This window comes from Haliotis rufescens, unplaced genomic scaffold, assembly GCF_023055435.1.
Source record: "Haliotis rufescens isolate VD_foot unplaced genomic scaffold, xgHalRufe1.0.p SCAF_3, whole genome shotgun sequence".
Classification (NCBI taxonomy): Eukaryota; Metazoa; Mollusca; class Gastropoda; order Lepetellida; family Haliotidae; genus Haliotis; species Haliotis rufescens.
Genome location: NW_025964001.1, coordinates 16,121,896 through 16,138,864, shown reverse-complemented (window position 1 = coordinate 16,138,864; position 16,969 = coordinate 16,121,896). Strand labels below are relative to the sequence as shown.

Sequence of the window (16,969 nt, the reverse complement as noted above, 5' to 3'; positions counted from 1 at the left end):
TAAAACTCACTCACTCACTCCACGATAAACGTTAGGAAGCAGATGAAGGGCATTCGACGTCCCTGTTGGGATCTAATCCTTGCCATATTTTTGTGATGGGAGAACGTACTAACCATTGTGCTAACACATGTGAGTAGATGTCTTTGAACAATTAAGTCTAGTGTCATTGTTCTTAAAAACATCAATAACAATTTCGCAATATTGACTATTTATTGAATATCATGGTATGTACAAACGTTAGGAAGGAGATAAAGGACACCTAACGTCCGTGTAGGGAATCGAACCCTCGCAGAATTCGTGAAGGGAGAACGTTCTAACCATTGTCCTATCAATTGTGAGAAGTGTTCTTTAAAACATTAGGACTAGTGTCATTGTACAGAAAAACAACATCAATAACAATTCCGCAATTAATGTCAAGGAACACCAACGTTCCCACGACAACTATGACGCCGATGGAGCTATGCGAGTATGATTATTCTTTTAAACTTCAGTATATATGAAACATGTCATGGTATCCAAATTATGCTGATCGATGCTCATAATGTCAATCACTGGATTGTCTGGTCCAGACTTATAACGAACTACGGTTATTACGAACTAAAATTAGTGGTCCCTTTGAGTTCGTTATAACCGCAGTTTATTGTATATTGAATAAAATGAAAATAAAAAGAAGCTATTCCTGCACGGAGGAAACACTTATCGATGTCCAATCATATAACAAATCATGCATTATTCTCAGTTATCAAGACATAAGCTGCCATCAAATATCATAACACACCAGGAACAAATAAATCTTAAAGAATCAGATTCATATGTGCACATAATAGATTGTCCATTAGATTACGTCAATTAATAAGAGCTAACTGGTGTTTTGTAAAGAGTATAAATTGTGAACAAGTGCTATAAAATAACATGAAAACTTTATTTTGTCAACACTTAGGCATCGGAAATGCCCTTGGCAAGACTGTAAACGTTTTCTTGATCATTTTCATCAGACCGATCATCACCTCCGGGATGTCCATCAAGATTCCCATCGTCTCGAAGAAGACACTTTGTGTTGTAGTAGTCGGCCTTGTCTCTGTCTTCCTCATCGACCTTAGTGGCGTGGTCGAAGGTGTCATCAGAACATCTTTCCGGTTGCCGTTTACTTGCAACATCATAAGCATCCTCTTCACATTCAGTGTTTGTCCTCTGAATGTGACTGTAAGTATCATCCACTTTGCTGGGATTCTTACCCTGCTGTGTAGTGTCACAATCCCCCTCGTCCGCTGCCACGTGGTCGTACACCCCCGCGTCGGCATCAACTGTTCTGGGAGAGTCGTGCTGACCGAGCACATTGTACTGACCCTCCTCTAAGTTCTGACTACTCGCTGCATCAGACAGTCGTGTATCTGCGGTCGTGTTTTTCAGCCCAGTGGTCTCTTCTCCTGCCTGTGGAACACAGTTTGCAGTGTCGTAGTCTCCTTTGGACTCGTTACCTCTGTCAGGTCCCGAAAGGTGATTGTAGGGATTCCCGTGTGGCATAGCCTTCTTGGAGTTGTCGGATTCTGACAACACGTTGTACTCATCCTCATCATTAATCTGAGAGGTGTTGATGTAGATGTTGTCATTGTGAGCATTGGGTCGGACTATCGCCGTTTGAACCGTGGATGACGTGGATGTTCTATCTATGTCAGGAGGTGTTATGACTGAATATGCTCCATTTGCTGTTTGTGCCTGAACGGCTAATCCATAAGTGGTGTTTTCTGTGACTGAAGTGAAGTGTATTGGTTGATTCCCACTTTTTGTCTTAAAGCACAGTTTCTTTTGCCTGAAACACCGAAGCATCAATATGAAGTTCAATCTATCAGAACAGCAATATGTTCTGGGTGGTTAATTTTAGTTTCCTTGAACAACAATGGTGTTGCTATGAAGTCCATTTCTTATTTCAGTTTCGAGACACCAAACATACCATGCAAGTATAGAGGAATAATTTTGGATTCCCTTTAGTATATAGTACTATTTCATAGAATAAACCCTTCAGTCTTTTTCGTCCTTGATATTTTACAGATGAGGTATGTTTTCATGAAGCACGCCTCTCGTCTTACCTTCTCAACACGACGACTACAATGAGGATTGCCAGCACAAGCAGCCCACATCCTATACCTAGTCCTATGAAGCCACCTTCAGGAAGATAAATACTACATATGTACTCTGAATACATATTATATTGACATCAAATCAAAGATACATTTGGTATGTCATCATGGAGATGATTACATTAAAAAGGGTTAATAGAACATCAGAAATGGTAAACATTTTTAACCTTTAAGATAAAGAACACAACACTGGCAAGTTCTAAGATGTTAATGAACGTTAATAATATGTTCAAAAACAACTTCTAGAGCTGCAATAATTCCCTTTTGGGGCTTTAAATATCTTGTTATATCTATCCAATACAAGACCCTATTAAAATTGTGGTCTACGTAAACAGTACAACTTTCTCGACACTTGACGCTGAGTAAGAGGGATGGGTTGAAATCTGCACTTTTTAAAAGATCTCCTTCTGTGCATGCACACGTGATGCCATGTTAGCACGATAATGGTGCTGGAAAATCATTATCCCTGTAATCACTGTACAGCAATTTGAGGTGCCTTAGACGACTCGGTCACACATACACCTTACTTGTCGTTGATTGTTTTGAAGTTTCGCGAGCTTTCTAGATCATAAGTATTCTCCACACATTATTTCGAAAGTACTTGTAGGCCTGAAAGTGAACATTTCGTTTGTCTTATACTATTGTATATATCATATGATGAAACATATTTATGATTATATATTAGAGCGTTTGATACACACCTGCCTGGGGATTGCTCGAAGAGTTCATAGCATCTTTCCGTCCTGCAAGTGGTGTGGTAACTTCGGTAGAGTGGACGCCATCGGTTGTACCAACTCCTCCTTGTGGCTGTGATTTTGTTTCTGATGATGAGGGATGTGTTAAGATTGTTGGAGTCATTGTGGGTGATTTGGTTGCTGATGATGAGGGATGTGTTAACATTTTGTTGGAGTCATTGTGGGTGATTTGGTTACTGATGATGAGGGTTGTGGTAATGATGTTGGTGGCATTGTAGTTGACGCTGTAGATATTTTTACTGGAATGATCACAATGAACGATTAATAGATAACGAATCAAAGTTTAATTTCAAATGAGGGAGGGTGTTGGTGTCAAGGCTGCTTTTAGCATTATTACAGATATATTACAGCGAGAGAGAGAGACCACATTTGAGCGTCATATATTCATTTGTATCCCTTTGGGGAATCGAAGCTTGGCATTCGGTGTTGCGAACCAACCACTAGGACACCCCTTCGGCGTCTTGTTTAAAAAATCATAAAAATAATCATTATTGAAAGTTGACAGTCAGTTATGATAAAACTAAAGGCAGATATTGCACATGATAGTGAGAATAAATACACCTTCTCAAAGCATTAAGGTTGTGTGATAATGAGGCATTATTATAGCTGTGGATATATTAATTATCTGAGACTACAGCCTGTTTCTAATTCATAATTACAGTTTCATGGTCACTTAACTTCAAAGTTTAAAAACAACAACCAAACTATACATCAGTTTGTTGATGATGAGTTTTAAAATGACAAGCACGCTTTCACAAAAGTACTAAGCATCTATGATCTGTGTCACTACCGTTTTCCTCCCACTTTACATGTAACATTCATTAAAAGGTGTTATGCTTAATGACCTTGACTCTACCAAAATTCATCCAGCTACAGCATACACTTATTTGGTGATTGTGACTATAATTTAGGAGTGAATTAGACCTTCAATATACAACACAAGTATTTCAAGGTTATGTTCAAAGGCTATACAGCATATAAACAAACTATGATATCCTGTGCTGGTACTTCCAAACACTAGATTTTGAGTAATCCACCGAGAATGCCAAAATGTTTGCATATCTTCAAAAACAAATCCTACTGTCTGCTTTCAGAGCCATGATTGCAGAATGACAAGAAGAGAAGTGATCTAAGACCCGTACCATCTTCACATATGAACCTCCTTTGTTCTGAGCATGGCCTCCAGTATAAACGCTTTCCTCCATTCTTCTGCTTGTATACACCCAGGCACATTGTGTCTGAAGACGCACTACCGCGATACTCATCGTACTCCAAAGCGTCCTCTCCTAAATAGAATATTGAATAGGATATAGGCACATGTAGTAGCACAACCTTTCAGGAAGATACAATCCCATACATTTTACTTCATGTAGTGTCGCTGACGAAAGTGTATCGCATAGATTTAATTAAAGCTGTAAGACACCAAACTTAATGGCAAATGTAGGAACACCTTAAGTGTATCAGATATATCTCCACTCCACCGAGACAAGTTGCTTTTTTGTAAAAGGACATGAAGACAAAAAACCTTTTGCTGGGAGTAACAAATTTTTAACGAATGCACTTGTTTTGGGGGACAGGCTGTCACACCTTGTAATGTAATTATACACATTCAATACACACACTCTCAGTTTATACTCTGGATATCGTATAATAATAGATTGCTAATGGTAAAAACGAAAGTTTCAATCAATTCTCTTGAGCATCCTCTTTTGATAAAACGTTTTTATTCTTTGAGAAGGGGTAGATGTTTACATATCAGAGAGACAAGGAAAAGAAGCAAAAGTCATACGAATATTCAAATTCAATTGATAAGGACAACTTCATTTTCATTTGTGTTGTGATAACTCTATTACCAATAAAGGTGAAATAAATTAATGCAATCTTATATTTAAGTAGCAGTTTTACTATTGTCAATGTTGATGCAATGAGCTTGGACATGTGAACAATATGCAACAATTTTCAATAACCACTGCTACAAATCTTCTTGAAATGATCTTGATTTTCATACAAATCAGTCAAAACAATTTCGGATTAAAAAACGGACCAAATGGAACTTAGTATCTATTGCGAGTAGTTTGGTTTTCGCAAGTGAGTCGCTGTGGTACATGATAAAGACAAATAACTGTCAGAAATGCATAATGCAAGAGGAGATTCAGGACATATTTCAAATACAGAGCAAAGATATGTACTTTCGTGGTAAGGGATATTGACCCATTTGAAATGTCAAATTATAAAATTATGGAAGATTTTAAAATATTATTAAAGGTATCGGGCGTGATCAGGTGTGACATCTATCCGGTTCATGGTACTACCAAGTTCAGAAGTATGATCAAGGACGTAAGCAAAAATGATTGTTTCACTATATGGTCGTACTGTCTTTATCCATGTATCCTGAGAAAAACAGCTTCGATCAAACTGAATAAAAAAAATTAAAAAGACCGAAAGCCTCCAAGATTTGCCATATTGCTTCAGAGAGTTAAGTCAGGGGGCACAGGACCCGAGTCGTCTAAGGCCCGCTTTTCACTGTTGCGTCGTTTGGGCACAGAAACCTATGATCATGGGTTCGATTCCTAGTTCGCCCCGATTATGTCTCTAGGTTTGTTATCACCACATCCGTGCTCGTTGGTTTCACCAAAGGGGTAAATGTCTGGGACCTGCATTACTTCCGGCTTTCCTTTCACATTAAGCTGACACACCATGATATAACTGAAATACTGTTAAAAGCGGCTTTAAACCCCAATCAATGACTTTAAAGTAAAAAATACCAGCTTCGCTCATTTATGAAATTGTGAAGATCTTACAGTCCAAATAGGGCTCCTACTAGACTCCGTCCTTTGAACATTCTAGATGCCAATATGCAACACTAGACCCTGGGACAATATCTATTCAAAGTGACACGAATGAATTCTGAGTTCTGATCCAGAAAGGAAATGAACCAACAATGCCGTTGGCCTCGTATTCGAAATGATCTGAAAGAAACACCACGTTCAATTAACACCTTAATGGTTCGCATGTAAACATATTATTTGCGCTGTGCTGTAAACTGGTTTAAATCAATCGTGAAATAACCCCTACTTTATGTGAATAGCTGGTGTATGACACTTACCGTTTATCCATTGCCTGTGTGTATATTTGTATAAGCCAATCCAGTATCTTGTTATCGTACTCGTGAGGCTAAGGAGACCGTTCTGAACAGCTGTATTAAGTTTAACCAAGTGGCATGTCCTGGCGGCATCATTCCAGGACTTTCTCCAGCAATGTATATTGACGTGTGTACTTGGATCTATAAAATAAAAGGACAACAGTTGAATGTTTGATTAGAAATGCTGGTGCAAGTTTGTTGCATGTATGGTTGTTTACAACTTTCTCTATGGTGGCCGAGAGGGGACATCGCTGTCTCGCCTTCATTTATGACCGAGAGAAAGCGATGAAACGATAACACGAGACGAAAAGTGATAACACGAGCCGAGAAAGCGATATGTGGGTCGCTTTCTCGTCTCGAGCTATCGCTTTATCGCGGTAAAGCAATATCCCCTCTTAATCACTATAGGGATCGCATGTGTTATGGGTCTCTATATCATAAAAAGTATATACCTAAAACAGCAGTAATTTATCGTTAAACCACACCTCAGTATCATTAAGGGGCTGACCATTTAATACACGGATATAAGGGTTGTGGGGATGGGGGTCGCCATGATGTTGTTTTCTTTGTTTTGGGGGCTGGGAGTATGGGGGTAGTTTAATTCATTAAAGAGAGCTGCGATTTTTTCCAGTCACATTTCAAATTATGCCAATCGAGGGAATGTTAAAAAACTGTATAGACGTAGGTGATTTTAAAACAATCCAGGGATTTCTGAGTAAAATGTTATTGATTGATTCATAGCCCTATTTATGAGTTGTGTGCGCCGTCAGCGCGTGGCGGGTCATGACAATACTCTCTAGTTAAATCAGGTTAAAATCTAAATCTATACTATTCAAAAGAAGTTGAAGAACACCCGATCACCCGATATGACTGGTTAATCAGCCATGGCTGATTGTATTCCAAAACACAGCCTTATAATTGTTTGTGTTCTTTAACTTGTTTTGAGTAGTATAAAATGTTACAGTGTGAATGCCATAATACTGTTGTCCGTAAATATTCTTTTTGACATCACGACTGGGAACACTAGAAATGGGCTTAAAACTAGTAATTCCCATAACAGGTGCAATTAAGTTTCCCCAAAAATGCAAATTATCCGCCGATACAGTAAAAGTAACAGACTTTTCTGTTGTAGTGTATGTGATTGTTGCTAATGGACTACAATACAGGAAAGTAAACACATGCGTGTATCCAAGCAAACCGAGAAAGAATTCTGTATCTATATCTAACAAACGTATCTACTACAAAAGGTTAAAAAGGTATTATTTCTCTGCTGAAACATTGGCCTTCATGATTTGCCATGGGATGAACAATAAGCATGTATAGCTGAAGAATAGCATTTCGTTTTAATCAATATTACTGAGTAACAGACACTTGAAGAAATTGTAACAAGCAACAAAGCCATTTCCATATCATAAGAAATCTCCTTATAGGATTCCGACAATAGCATTAACATGCATTTTGTAATCACCATCAGAACGCGAAAAGCGTATCCTGCACCACCGATGACACCCCATCACAAGGACATGCAAAGGTCAGACAAGTGTTCAACTGAAGAAACACTGGGACGACACAGTGTACAAGTTAAAATAGGAAATTGCATCGGACAGCATTCTAGACACTGATGCATCAAATTGGAAATTTCTTCCACCTTACTATGACATTGATTGGGGTAGCTCTGATCAAACAACAAGAGTCGTGTAGCGCTTTTAGAAATTTTGGTAGAAAGAGCATGCTCGTTTGTACCTCAAAAGACACCAAAGGCTGGAACTGCTGAAATATTGCTCGACAAAGAGCGAACGTGTTGACTATTGGAAAGCTGAAGTCTTCCCTCTTGTCATGCGTCTTAAGTCCATAGATGGCTATCTAAATATGAGTGAGTGAGTATGTTTTTTATATCTGTACCCATGTGAACTCTCAGTAAATTGCTTTCACTTTTGACAAATTCCTCTAAACGTTTGATGATACTGATGGAACTATATATGTGGTCGCCACAATTAGTGACAAATGCCCCACGGGTCGAGGAATGAAGTTTGTTGTTTGGGATAGCGGGGGACACAGTTTAGAAAATCAAATGCTTGACTAATTTAAACTTCTTTCTTTTCTGAGATTACAAAAAATCAGGCAAATCCTTTAAGTTTTTGAGAATTCACATGGTATTAAATCTATTTAGCACCATAATTTTCTGTGAGCATAACGAAAGTCCTTCCTTGATTGTTTAGAGATTATGCTTAATCATTCAGACAGGAATTTGGTGGTACATTTGCTGTAGTGAGTGAGTGAGTATGGTTTTACGCCGCTTTTAGCAATATTCCAGCAATATCACGGCGGGGGACACCAGAAATGGGCTTCATACATTGTATCCATGTCGGGAATCGAACCCGGGTCTTCGGCGTGACGAGCGAACGCTTTAACCACTAGGCTAACCGACCGCCCCACACTTGCTGTACCTTGCAATATATCTATCTTCGTATGGATTTTTTATGGAGTGTTGGAATCTAGTACAAAAGAGGAATGGACATGCCTTCAGGTATTTGAGCCAAGTCACGGTTTAGAGTCCCTGGTGACAACATGGTAGTGGTGATTCAGGCAATGGTCTTGAGGAATAGGTTGCTATGACAATGTGACCCGCAAATGTAACATCCTCTCAACAAACGCTGCTATGAAATACTCTACAATATATTCGTGAACATATTGAGATGGCTAATATATTTTCTTCGTGTGAATGGTGGATATATTTTATATGTCATTATGAGGTCATTTTATTTGTTATCATCCAGAAAATGGTCTAACATACATAACATTAAGGTTGTGACACATAAAATGACAAGTATCAATGAGGACTAATCTTCTTGTGTATGAAACGTAATGAAAACATACCGCTAACAATGCAGGCTTGACATCTGCCTTTGTTTTCGCATGTGCTGCTGTGTATGGAGTGGTCCCCACCCCGACGTATTGCATAAGCACAGTACTTGTCTGGCTCTTGATCAAAGGTAGTGTTTTCTACAAACATAAAGACAAATTATCAATCCAACATAAAGTTTAGTTATTTAGTCCGCTCTCTCACTTTGAATGAAGGCTGGCATGCTGATGGTAATGACACACTTTGAAAGAAGGACGTTTTCGACACTGATCAAAATATAGTATGCAGTCTGTCACCACTGACCTTTTTGACAATATGGAACTGAAGTGTGGTAGGAATGAATATAAAAAGATTCCCAAACAGTCCTGTGCCTCGTGCCACAAAGTGATCTCAACGCTACGACGACCGCGTGTCTTTGTTAAGTGTGGGTGGTAGGGTGATTTAGTGACCTAGAGATCCAATTTACAAATGGTTTTAGCTAAAGAAAACCGCCACAAAACAAGATACACCCTCGATAGAAAAAGGATGTGGATGTAGATTCCATGGTGATCAGAAACGACAGGATGTATACAATTAGTGTCTAATGTAATTAATGGCTCTAAGACCTAGTAACGAACCAGAAAACGTTGTCTGTATCAGGAGTCTAGGAACCGATCAGAGTTACGTTTAAACTAATCAGCATCATATCATTATTTCAACAATTACATGGATATGATATCACTGCAGTTCATACCTAGCCTATATACTGACATCCCTTGGACGTTGCCACACTTTTCGTCCAAGTTTCCTGGACACGTGCTCTCAGGTGCCATCGAAGTTGTAGTGCTGTATCCTACTTTTAGACAGTAGCACGTGGTTTCCTGTAAATGCGCACAAAAGTAGATATGATATCATAATGATTCGGTCTTGCCATGGGTATTTACGCTACATTTGCATGACATCGCAATGGAGCTCAAAACAAAACTGTATGGTGAACGTACTGCGCTCGTATAAGCAAAGGGAAGATAAGTAACGGTTTATTTCACCTCGTCTCGAAACATAATACATTAAACAATGAAAACATAAACACATTGTTTTAAATATCTATATTTTCATCGGGTATCTCAGGCCTCTGATAAATGATACAACCTTGGATAGGATTGGGCTTCAGTGATCCTTGAGGCCTAAAAACTTGTTTTATCATCATTGTACGTTTATGAGTGAGTGAGTTGAGTTTATTGCCGCTTTGAAGAGTATGCCAGTTATATCACGGCGTTCTTTTTTGGAATATGGTGGTTTATGTATTAAATGAGAGTGTTCAAGCTATATAAAGGCGATCTGAAAATAATCGAGTCTGGACCAGACAATCCAGTGATTGATATCATGAGCCTCGATCCACGCAATTGGAATACGATGACATCTATCAACCTAGCTAGCGAGCATCCGATCCCATTAGTCGTCTCTTGCTATAAGCATGGATTGCTGAAGACCTATTCTAACCCGGATCATCACGGGTCTAGATGAGAGTGATGTCATATCACAGTGCTTAATGTGTGAGATAAATCTAAACAGATGACGGCTTTAGAAGTGTACTTCTTCATCTCAGACGGATACAGTGCTGACAGTGCTGATCATAACCAGGGCGAATGTCGGATTCCAATTCTGCAAGCATGCGCGACGTATCTCTGCAGAGAGAGTCCCGTCGTCTTAGACGACAGGGCTACCACTCACACTGCACTTGAATTAATTAAAACATATTCCGAACAGTAGTATATACAATGTCACTTCAACTGCCATACTGCATGTTGCATATATTTCAAATGATGAACTTGACGAACCAACCTTCATGCCTACTGAATCTGCTTGGCTGCAGTGACGATGGCACTTCCATACCGAGTTATCAAGGAATTCTACCATTGATTCTGCTGTCACACTCTCCAGGGGAAGGAAGCCAGCATAGGTGTACAGGGGACTGAAATCTTCTGTATGTGAACAATTGAAGGTAATGAACGTGTAAGAAAGCTTTACTGTTCCTACTTCAGGTGTACTGCTATGACAAATGATGTACTTCTAATAAGGACATTACATCATGTATGCTTGTGAAACGGTTATGTTACAAGAAATGAATTGACCAAGTATGTGATTGTCCTTAACCAATCAAAATTAAACGTTTTTGTAATAGTGTAAGGTGTGGCCAGTAGGCCGATATTTTCAATTGCCCTTATTGTACCTGTCCAAAGCCAGGCTAAGTAATCCATGGCACCTATCCAGTAGTAGGTGCCGAGCTGTAGACGGTTCAGAAGGTCTAGTGGAATGTCCTCTGAGCCTGGTGTGTACAACCTGCCTTTCACATTGCATCGGCTTTGTGCCTCCCACCAGGTGCTTGGTTCATCCATAAGGCGTATTCGAGAAGATTCTACAAATTGATTTTCAGAAAGTGAATTGTTTGATAGGCATTAGTAAGAAGTTGACGGATGACAAAGTAGACACAATTTATGGATAACAACGTATTTAATTCCTGTAAAGGCGACGTTTCGGTATAGATCCTCCCTTCACGTCTTGCTTGACAACGGTATAAGAATCTATACCGAAACGTCGGCTTTACAGTAAATAAGAAAGTTGTTATCCATAAATTATCTCTACTTTGTCATCTGTCAACTTCTAAGTAATGCCTATCAAACAATTTAAATCAAAGGACCCAAAACATAATAACTTTCGTTTGACGTTTCATATTATAGAATTCCTATACAATCGTGTTTGGCAGTAATTAAGGAAGTTGTTATCCATAAATTGTGTCTACTTTGTTTCAGAAAGTTATTAAGTATAGCAGCATAATTCGGATATCAATTTTAACGGGCATTCCTTTCTCTTGTATGTCTCTTCCAAATATGTTTAGATTTCGTCAATTATGTCTCATTTATGAAAAGTGAAATTAAGATAAAAGAGTTTGTACATCTTCATCCATTTTTCAAACCATTAGTTTCTACCGTGCATTGTGACAACACACGCATGACGTCACGAAAACATCAAGTGCCCTCAGTACGTGTTCACATAACTATAACATGTGATAGCTTTACACAAGTATACGTAGAGATGCACGTGTACCTGGTTGCCGCTGAAGACTAACGGCTGTATGATTATATAAGAAGCACAGGGTTAGTAAAACACGCGTGACACATAAACGCAATATAGCGACAAGAGCGAATATATGTCCTATATATCATATTCACTTTTCAGGAGTATTTGTCACTTATATCCTCGCACCCAAACCAAAGACGTTACGATTAATCTGTTAATACCTACTAAAGGCTGCCATCATAGCTTTATATAGAACACAAATTCGAACGCCATCACAATCAAGAGTCCATCATTATACCCTGAAATCTGCACGATTTGTCTCTAAAATAGTTACCGATTGATCTCGCGAAACATCAAGTATAAACATAGTTACTGTGGACGTTAATGTTTGAAGCAGCAGGCAAGACATAGTACCTTTATACAGGTAAGCCCGTGTATGAAGATATAATATCATACCAAGTTTTATACATAGGGGACAGTTTGTCAGGATCTTAATGCAATGAGAACTTACGTATTCAAATTAAGCATATCAACAATCAGAGTGGACGTGACTCTGCGAATATTATGTTCAGACTAGGGAGACAAATCATGCATATCTATCTTCAGTAGTGTAGTATAAATTTCAAAGTGTTGTCATTTTGGTATCGATGCATACAGCATGCATAATTACAACTTGCAGCATTCGCTTGGTGGGGTGGTATAAACCAAGAAAATATCATCTTATAGTGATTACAATAATTGTCAAAACTTTCATTGTTAACTTCATTGAAAATAAATCAAGGGTCAACACGACCAGGCTAACTCCTTTACGTGTTATACGTTCTGCTTACACCGAGGGGGAACGAGCAATCGTTGATCACCCAAAATACATGTAGTTCTAAATGTTCATCTGGGCATAACAGAAGCAGTGTTAGATTATCTAGGTAAAGAGAACTTACGTATTCCCAGGCATATGACAGCTCCCCAACAGACGAACAGCCATGTCAACAACATATCCGACACCCACTGCGTACATGGAGCAACTGCATACAGTTGTCTGTCGCCTACAAGGAAGTATGATTCACTCACAACTATCGTTGTCAACAAAGCCAGTCAAAATAAAACAAAACAGATTGTGTTTATGACTGCATGTCACGCATGATTCAGCGGAATTCTGAACACAGGCAACCAAATACTGCACACAGGCAACTAAATACTCCACACAGGCAACCAAATCCCACAGACTGGCAACCAAATAATCCACACCGGCAGCCATATAATCCACACAGGCATCCAAATACTGCACACAGTCAACCAAATACTGCACACAGGTATCCAAATACTGCACACAGGCAACCAAATACTCCACACAGGCAACCAGATACTGCACACAGGCATCCAAATACTGCACACAGTCAACCAAATACTGCACACAGGCATCAAAATACTGCACACAGTCAACCAAATACTCCACACAGGTAACCAAATACTGCACACAGGCATCCAAATACTGCAAACAGTCAACCAAATACTGCACACAGGCATCCAAATACTGCACACATGCAACCAAATAATGCACACAGGCAACCAAATAATGCACACAGGCAACCAAATACTCCACACAGGTAACCAAATACTGCACAAAGGTATCCAAATACTCCACACAGGCAACCAAATACTCAACACAGGCAACCAAATACTGCACACAGGCATTCAAATACTCCACATAGGCAACTAAATACTGCACATAGGCAACCAAATATTCCGTAGAGGCAACCAAATACTGCACAAAGATATCGAAATACTGCACAAAGGCATCCACAAACCCCACACAGGCAACCAAATACTCCACACAGGTAACCAAATACTGCACACATGCATTCAAATACTGCACACAGGCAACCAAGTACTCCACACAGGCATCCAAATACTGCACACAGGCAACCAAATAATGCACACAGGCAACCAAATACTCCACACAGGCATCCAAATACTGCACACATGCAACCAAATACTCCACACAGGTAACCAAATAATGCACACAGGCATCCAAATACTGAACACAGGCAACCAAATACTGCACACAGGCATCCAAATACTGCACACATGCAACCAAATACTGCACACAGGCAACCAAATAATGCACACATGCAACCAAATACTCCACACAGGTAACCAAATACTGCACAAAGGTATCCAAATACTCCACACAGGCAACCAAATACTCAACACAGGCAACCAAATACTGCACACAGGCATTCAAATACTCCGGATAGGCAACCAAATACTCCACACAGGCAACCAAATATTCCGTAGAGGCAACCAAATACTGCACAAAGATATCGAAACACTGCACAAAGGCATCCACAAACCCCACACAGGCAACCAAATACTCCACACAGGTAACCAAATACTGCACACATGCATTCAAATACTGCACACATGCAACCAAGTACTCCACACAGGCATCCAAATACTGCACACAGGCAACAAAATAATGCACACAGGCAACCAAATACTCCACACAGGTATCCAAATACTGCACACAGGTATCCAAATACTGCACACAGGCATCCAAATACTCCACACAGGCAACCAAATACTGCACACAGGCAACCAAATACTGCACACAGGGATTCAAATACTGCACACAGTCAACCAAATGCTGCACACAAGCATCCAAATACTGCACACAGTCAACCAAATACTCCACACAGGCAACCAAATACTGCAGACATGCATCAAAATACTGAACACATGCAACCAAATACTGCACACAGGCAACCAAATAATGCACACAGGCAACCAAATACTCCACACAGGTATCCAAATACTGCACACAGGTATCCAAATACTGCACACAGGCAACCAAATACTACACACAGGCATCCAAATACTGCACACATGCAACCAAATACTGCACACATGCAACCAAATAATGCACACAGGCAACCAAATACTCCACACAGGTATCCAAATACTGCACAAAGGTATCCAAATACTCCACAGAGGCATCCAACTACTCCACACAGGCATCGAAATACTCAACACAGGTAACCAAATACTGCACACAGGCATCCAAATACTGCACACAGGCAACCAAATAATGCACACAGGCAACCAAATACTCCACACAGGTATCCAAATACTCCACAAAGGGATCCAACTACTCCACACAGGCAACCAAATACTCAACACAGGCAACCAAATACTGCACACAGGCATTCAAATACTCAAAACAGGCAACCAAATACTCCACACAGGCAACCAAATACTCCGTAGAGGCAACCAAATACTGCACAAAGATATCGAAATACTGCACAAAGGCATCCACAAACCCCACACAGGCAACCAAATACTCCACACAGGTAACCAAATACTGCACACATGCATTCAAATACTGCACACAGGCAACCAAGTACTCCACACAGGCATCCAAATACTGCACACAGGCAACCAAATAATGCACACAGGCATCCAAATACTCCACACAGGTATCCAAATACTGCACAAAGGTATCCAAATACTGCACACATGCATCCAAATACTGCACACAGGCATCCAAATACTGCACACATGCAACCAAATACTCAAAACAGGCAACCAAATACTACCCACGGGTAACCAAGTACTCAACACAGGCAACCAAATACTCAACACAGGCAACCAAATACTACCCACGGGTAACCAGATACTCAACACAGGCAACCAAATATTCAACACAGGCAATCAAATACTACCCACGGGTAACCAAGTACTCAACACAGGCAACCAAATACTCAACACAGGCAACCAAATACTACCCACGGGTAACCAAGTACTCAACACAGGCAACCAAATACTCAACACAGGCAACCAAATACTCAACACAGGCAACCAAATACTCAACTCGGACAATATGTCAGTATAATGTCCTCAGATTGATGCACTTCGTCGTCGCTTCATTATCTCATCCTACGATGCGATGAGTGCTGTAATGGACGATGTTGCCATCCGATGCAGGGTATGGCGATGCGATATAAACGTGTTGATGTGTGATTTGTCGATAGAAGTGTTAATCGAGACTATCTTGCCTACTGAAGAAAGTATGTTCAGTTCATGAGTTTTGTTTGTTGTTTCAGATATTTTGCTCTGTCAAATGTCTCAGTTAGGACACACAAGGTTACAGTACTGTCTTGGAAATATATTAAAATGGTTGCAGGAGAAAATAACCATCAAATTCGTATTTACCCAGATCTCTTCCAGGTTAACTATCTAAACTCCTAAATTACGATACTCCTCGCTAGGCCTTCCTTAAGCAATCTTGAAAGACAATAGCATGTCTACGCTATGTCTGTAAGATGTAATGTGGATGAAACTATTTGGGTGATGTGGCCATTTCTGTTTGTGGTACATAATATTTATAACGTCATTATTGAAGCTAATATAGCCATTGGTAGCTATCGGTATATAAAGATATATCAAAGTGCTGTATGTTGAAATAGGAGACCGATCTGGGTAATGCAGACAACTGTTGATTACACAACAGCGAGGCCTTATCCTACCCCGACCCCCCACCCCCAGCCCCAGCCCCACCCCCCACTTGTTGATGATAAAGATAGTATCATACAAACTTTTATCTGAATTGTTTACATTTACTTAGCATGTTCTTAACACAACCGAAAACTAATTCATATAAATGTAATCACGTTGTTGGTATAATAATTTACCTGATAATGTAGTTTATACTTCTTCATTGGCAATATGGGGCTTATATCCAAGTGGTTTAAGCGTTCGCTCGTCACCCTGACGGCTCGTGTTCGATTCCCCACATGGGTAAAATGTGTGAAGCCCATTTCTGGTTCCCATGCTCATTATTCAGCCTTGCTTGACAACAGTGTAACAATCTCTACCGAAACGTCGCCTTTACAGTAAATAAGAAAGTTGTTATCCATAAATTATCTCTACTTTGTCATCCGTCAACTTCTAAGTAATGCCTATCAAACAATTCAAATCAAAGAACCCAAAACATATAACTTTCGTTTTCAATTTATAC

General features: G+C 39.7%; 1 protein-coding gene across 1 annotated transcript; it reads right to left on the bottom strand.

Annotated features, from left to right (window-relative positions):
• Positions 1–699: 699 nt before the first annotated feature.
• Positions 700–13,003, bottom strand: LOC124134889. The gene is made up of 10 exons (XM_048403354.1): positions 12,894–13,003; positions 11,108–11,293; positions 10,720–10,859; positions 9,632–9,758; positions 8,913–9,038; positions 6,000–6,176; positions 4,036–4,179; positions 2,840–2,959; positions 2,088–2,163; positions 700–1,810 (listed from the first exon to the last, which is right to left on the bottom strand). The coding sequence occupies exons 1-10, from the start codon at positions 12,946–12,948 to the stop codon at positions 937–939; spliced, it is 2,025 nt and encodes a 674-aa protein (XP_048259311.1). The 5' UTR covers positions 12,949–13,003; the 3' UTR covers positions 700–936.
• Between the last annotated feature and the right edge of the window lie 3,966 nt (positions 13,004–16,969).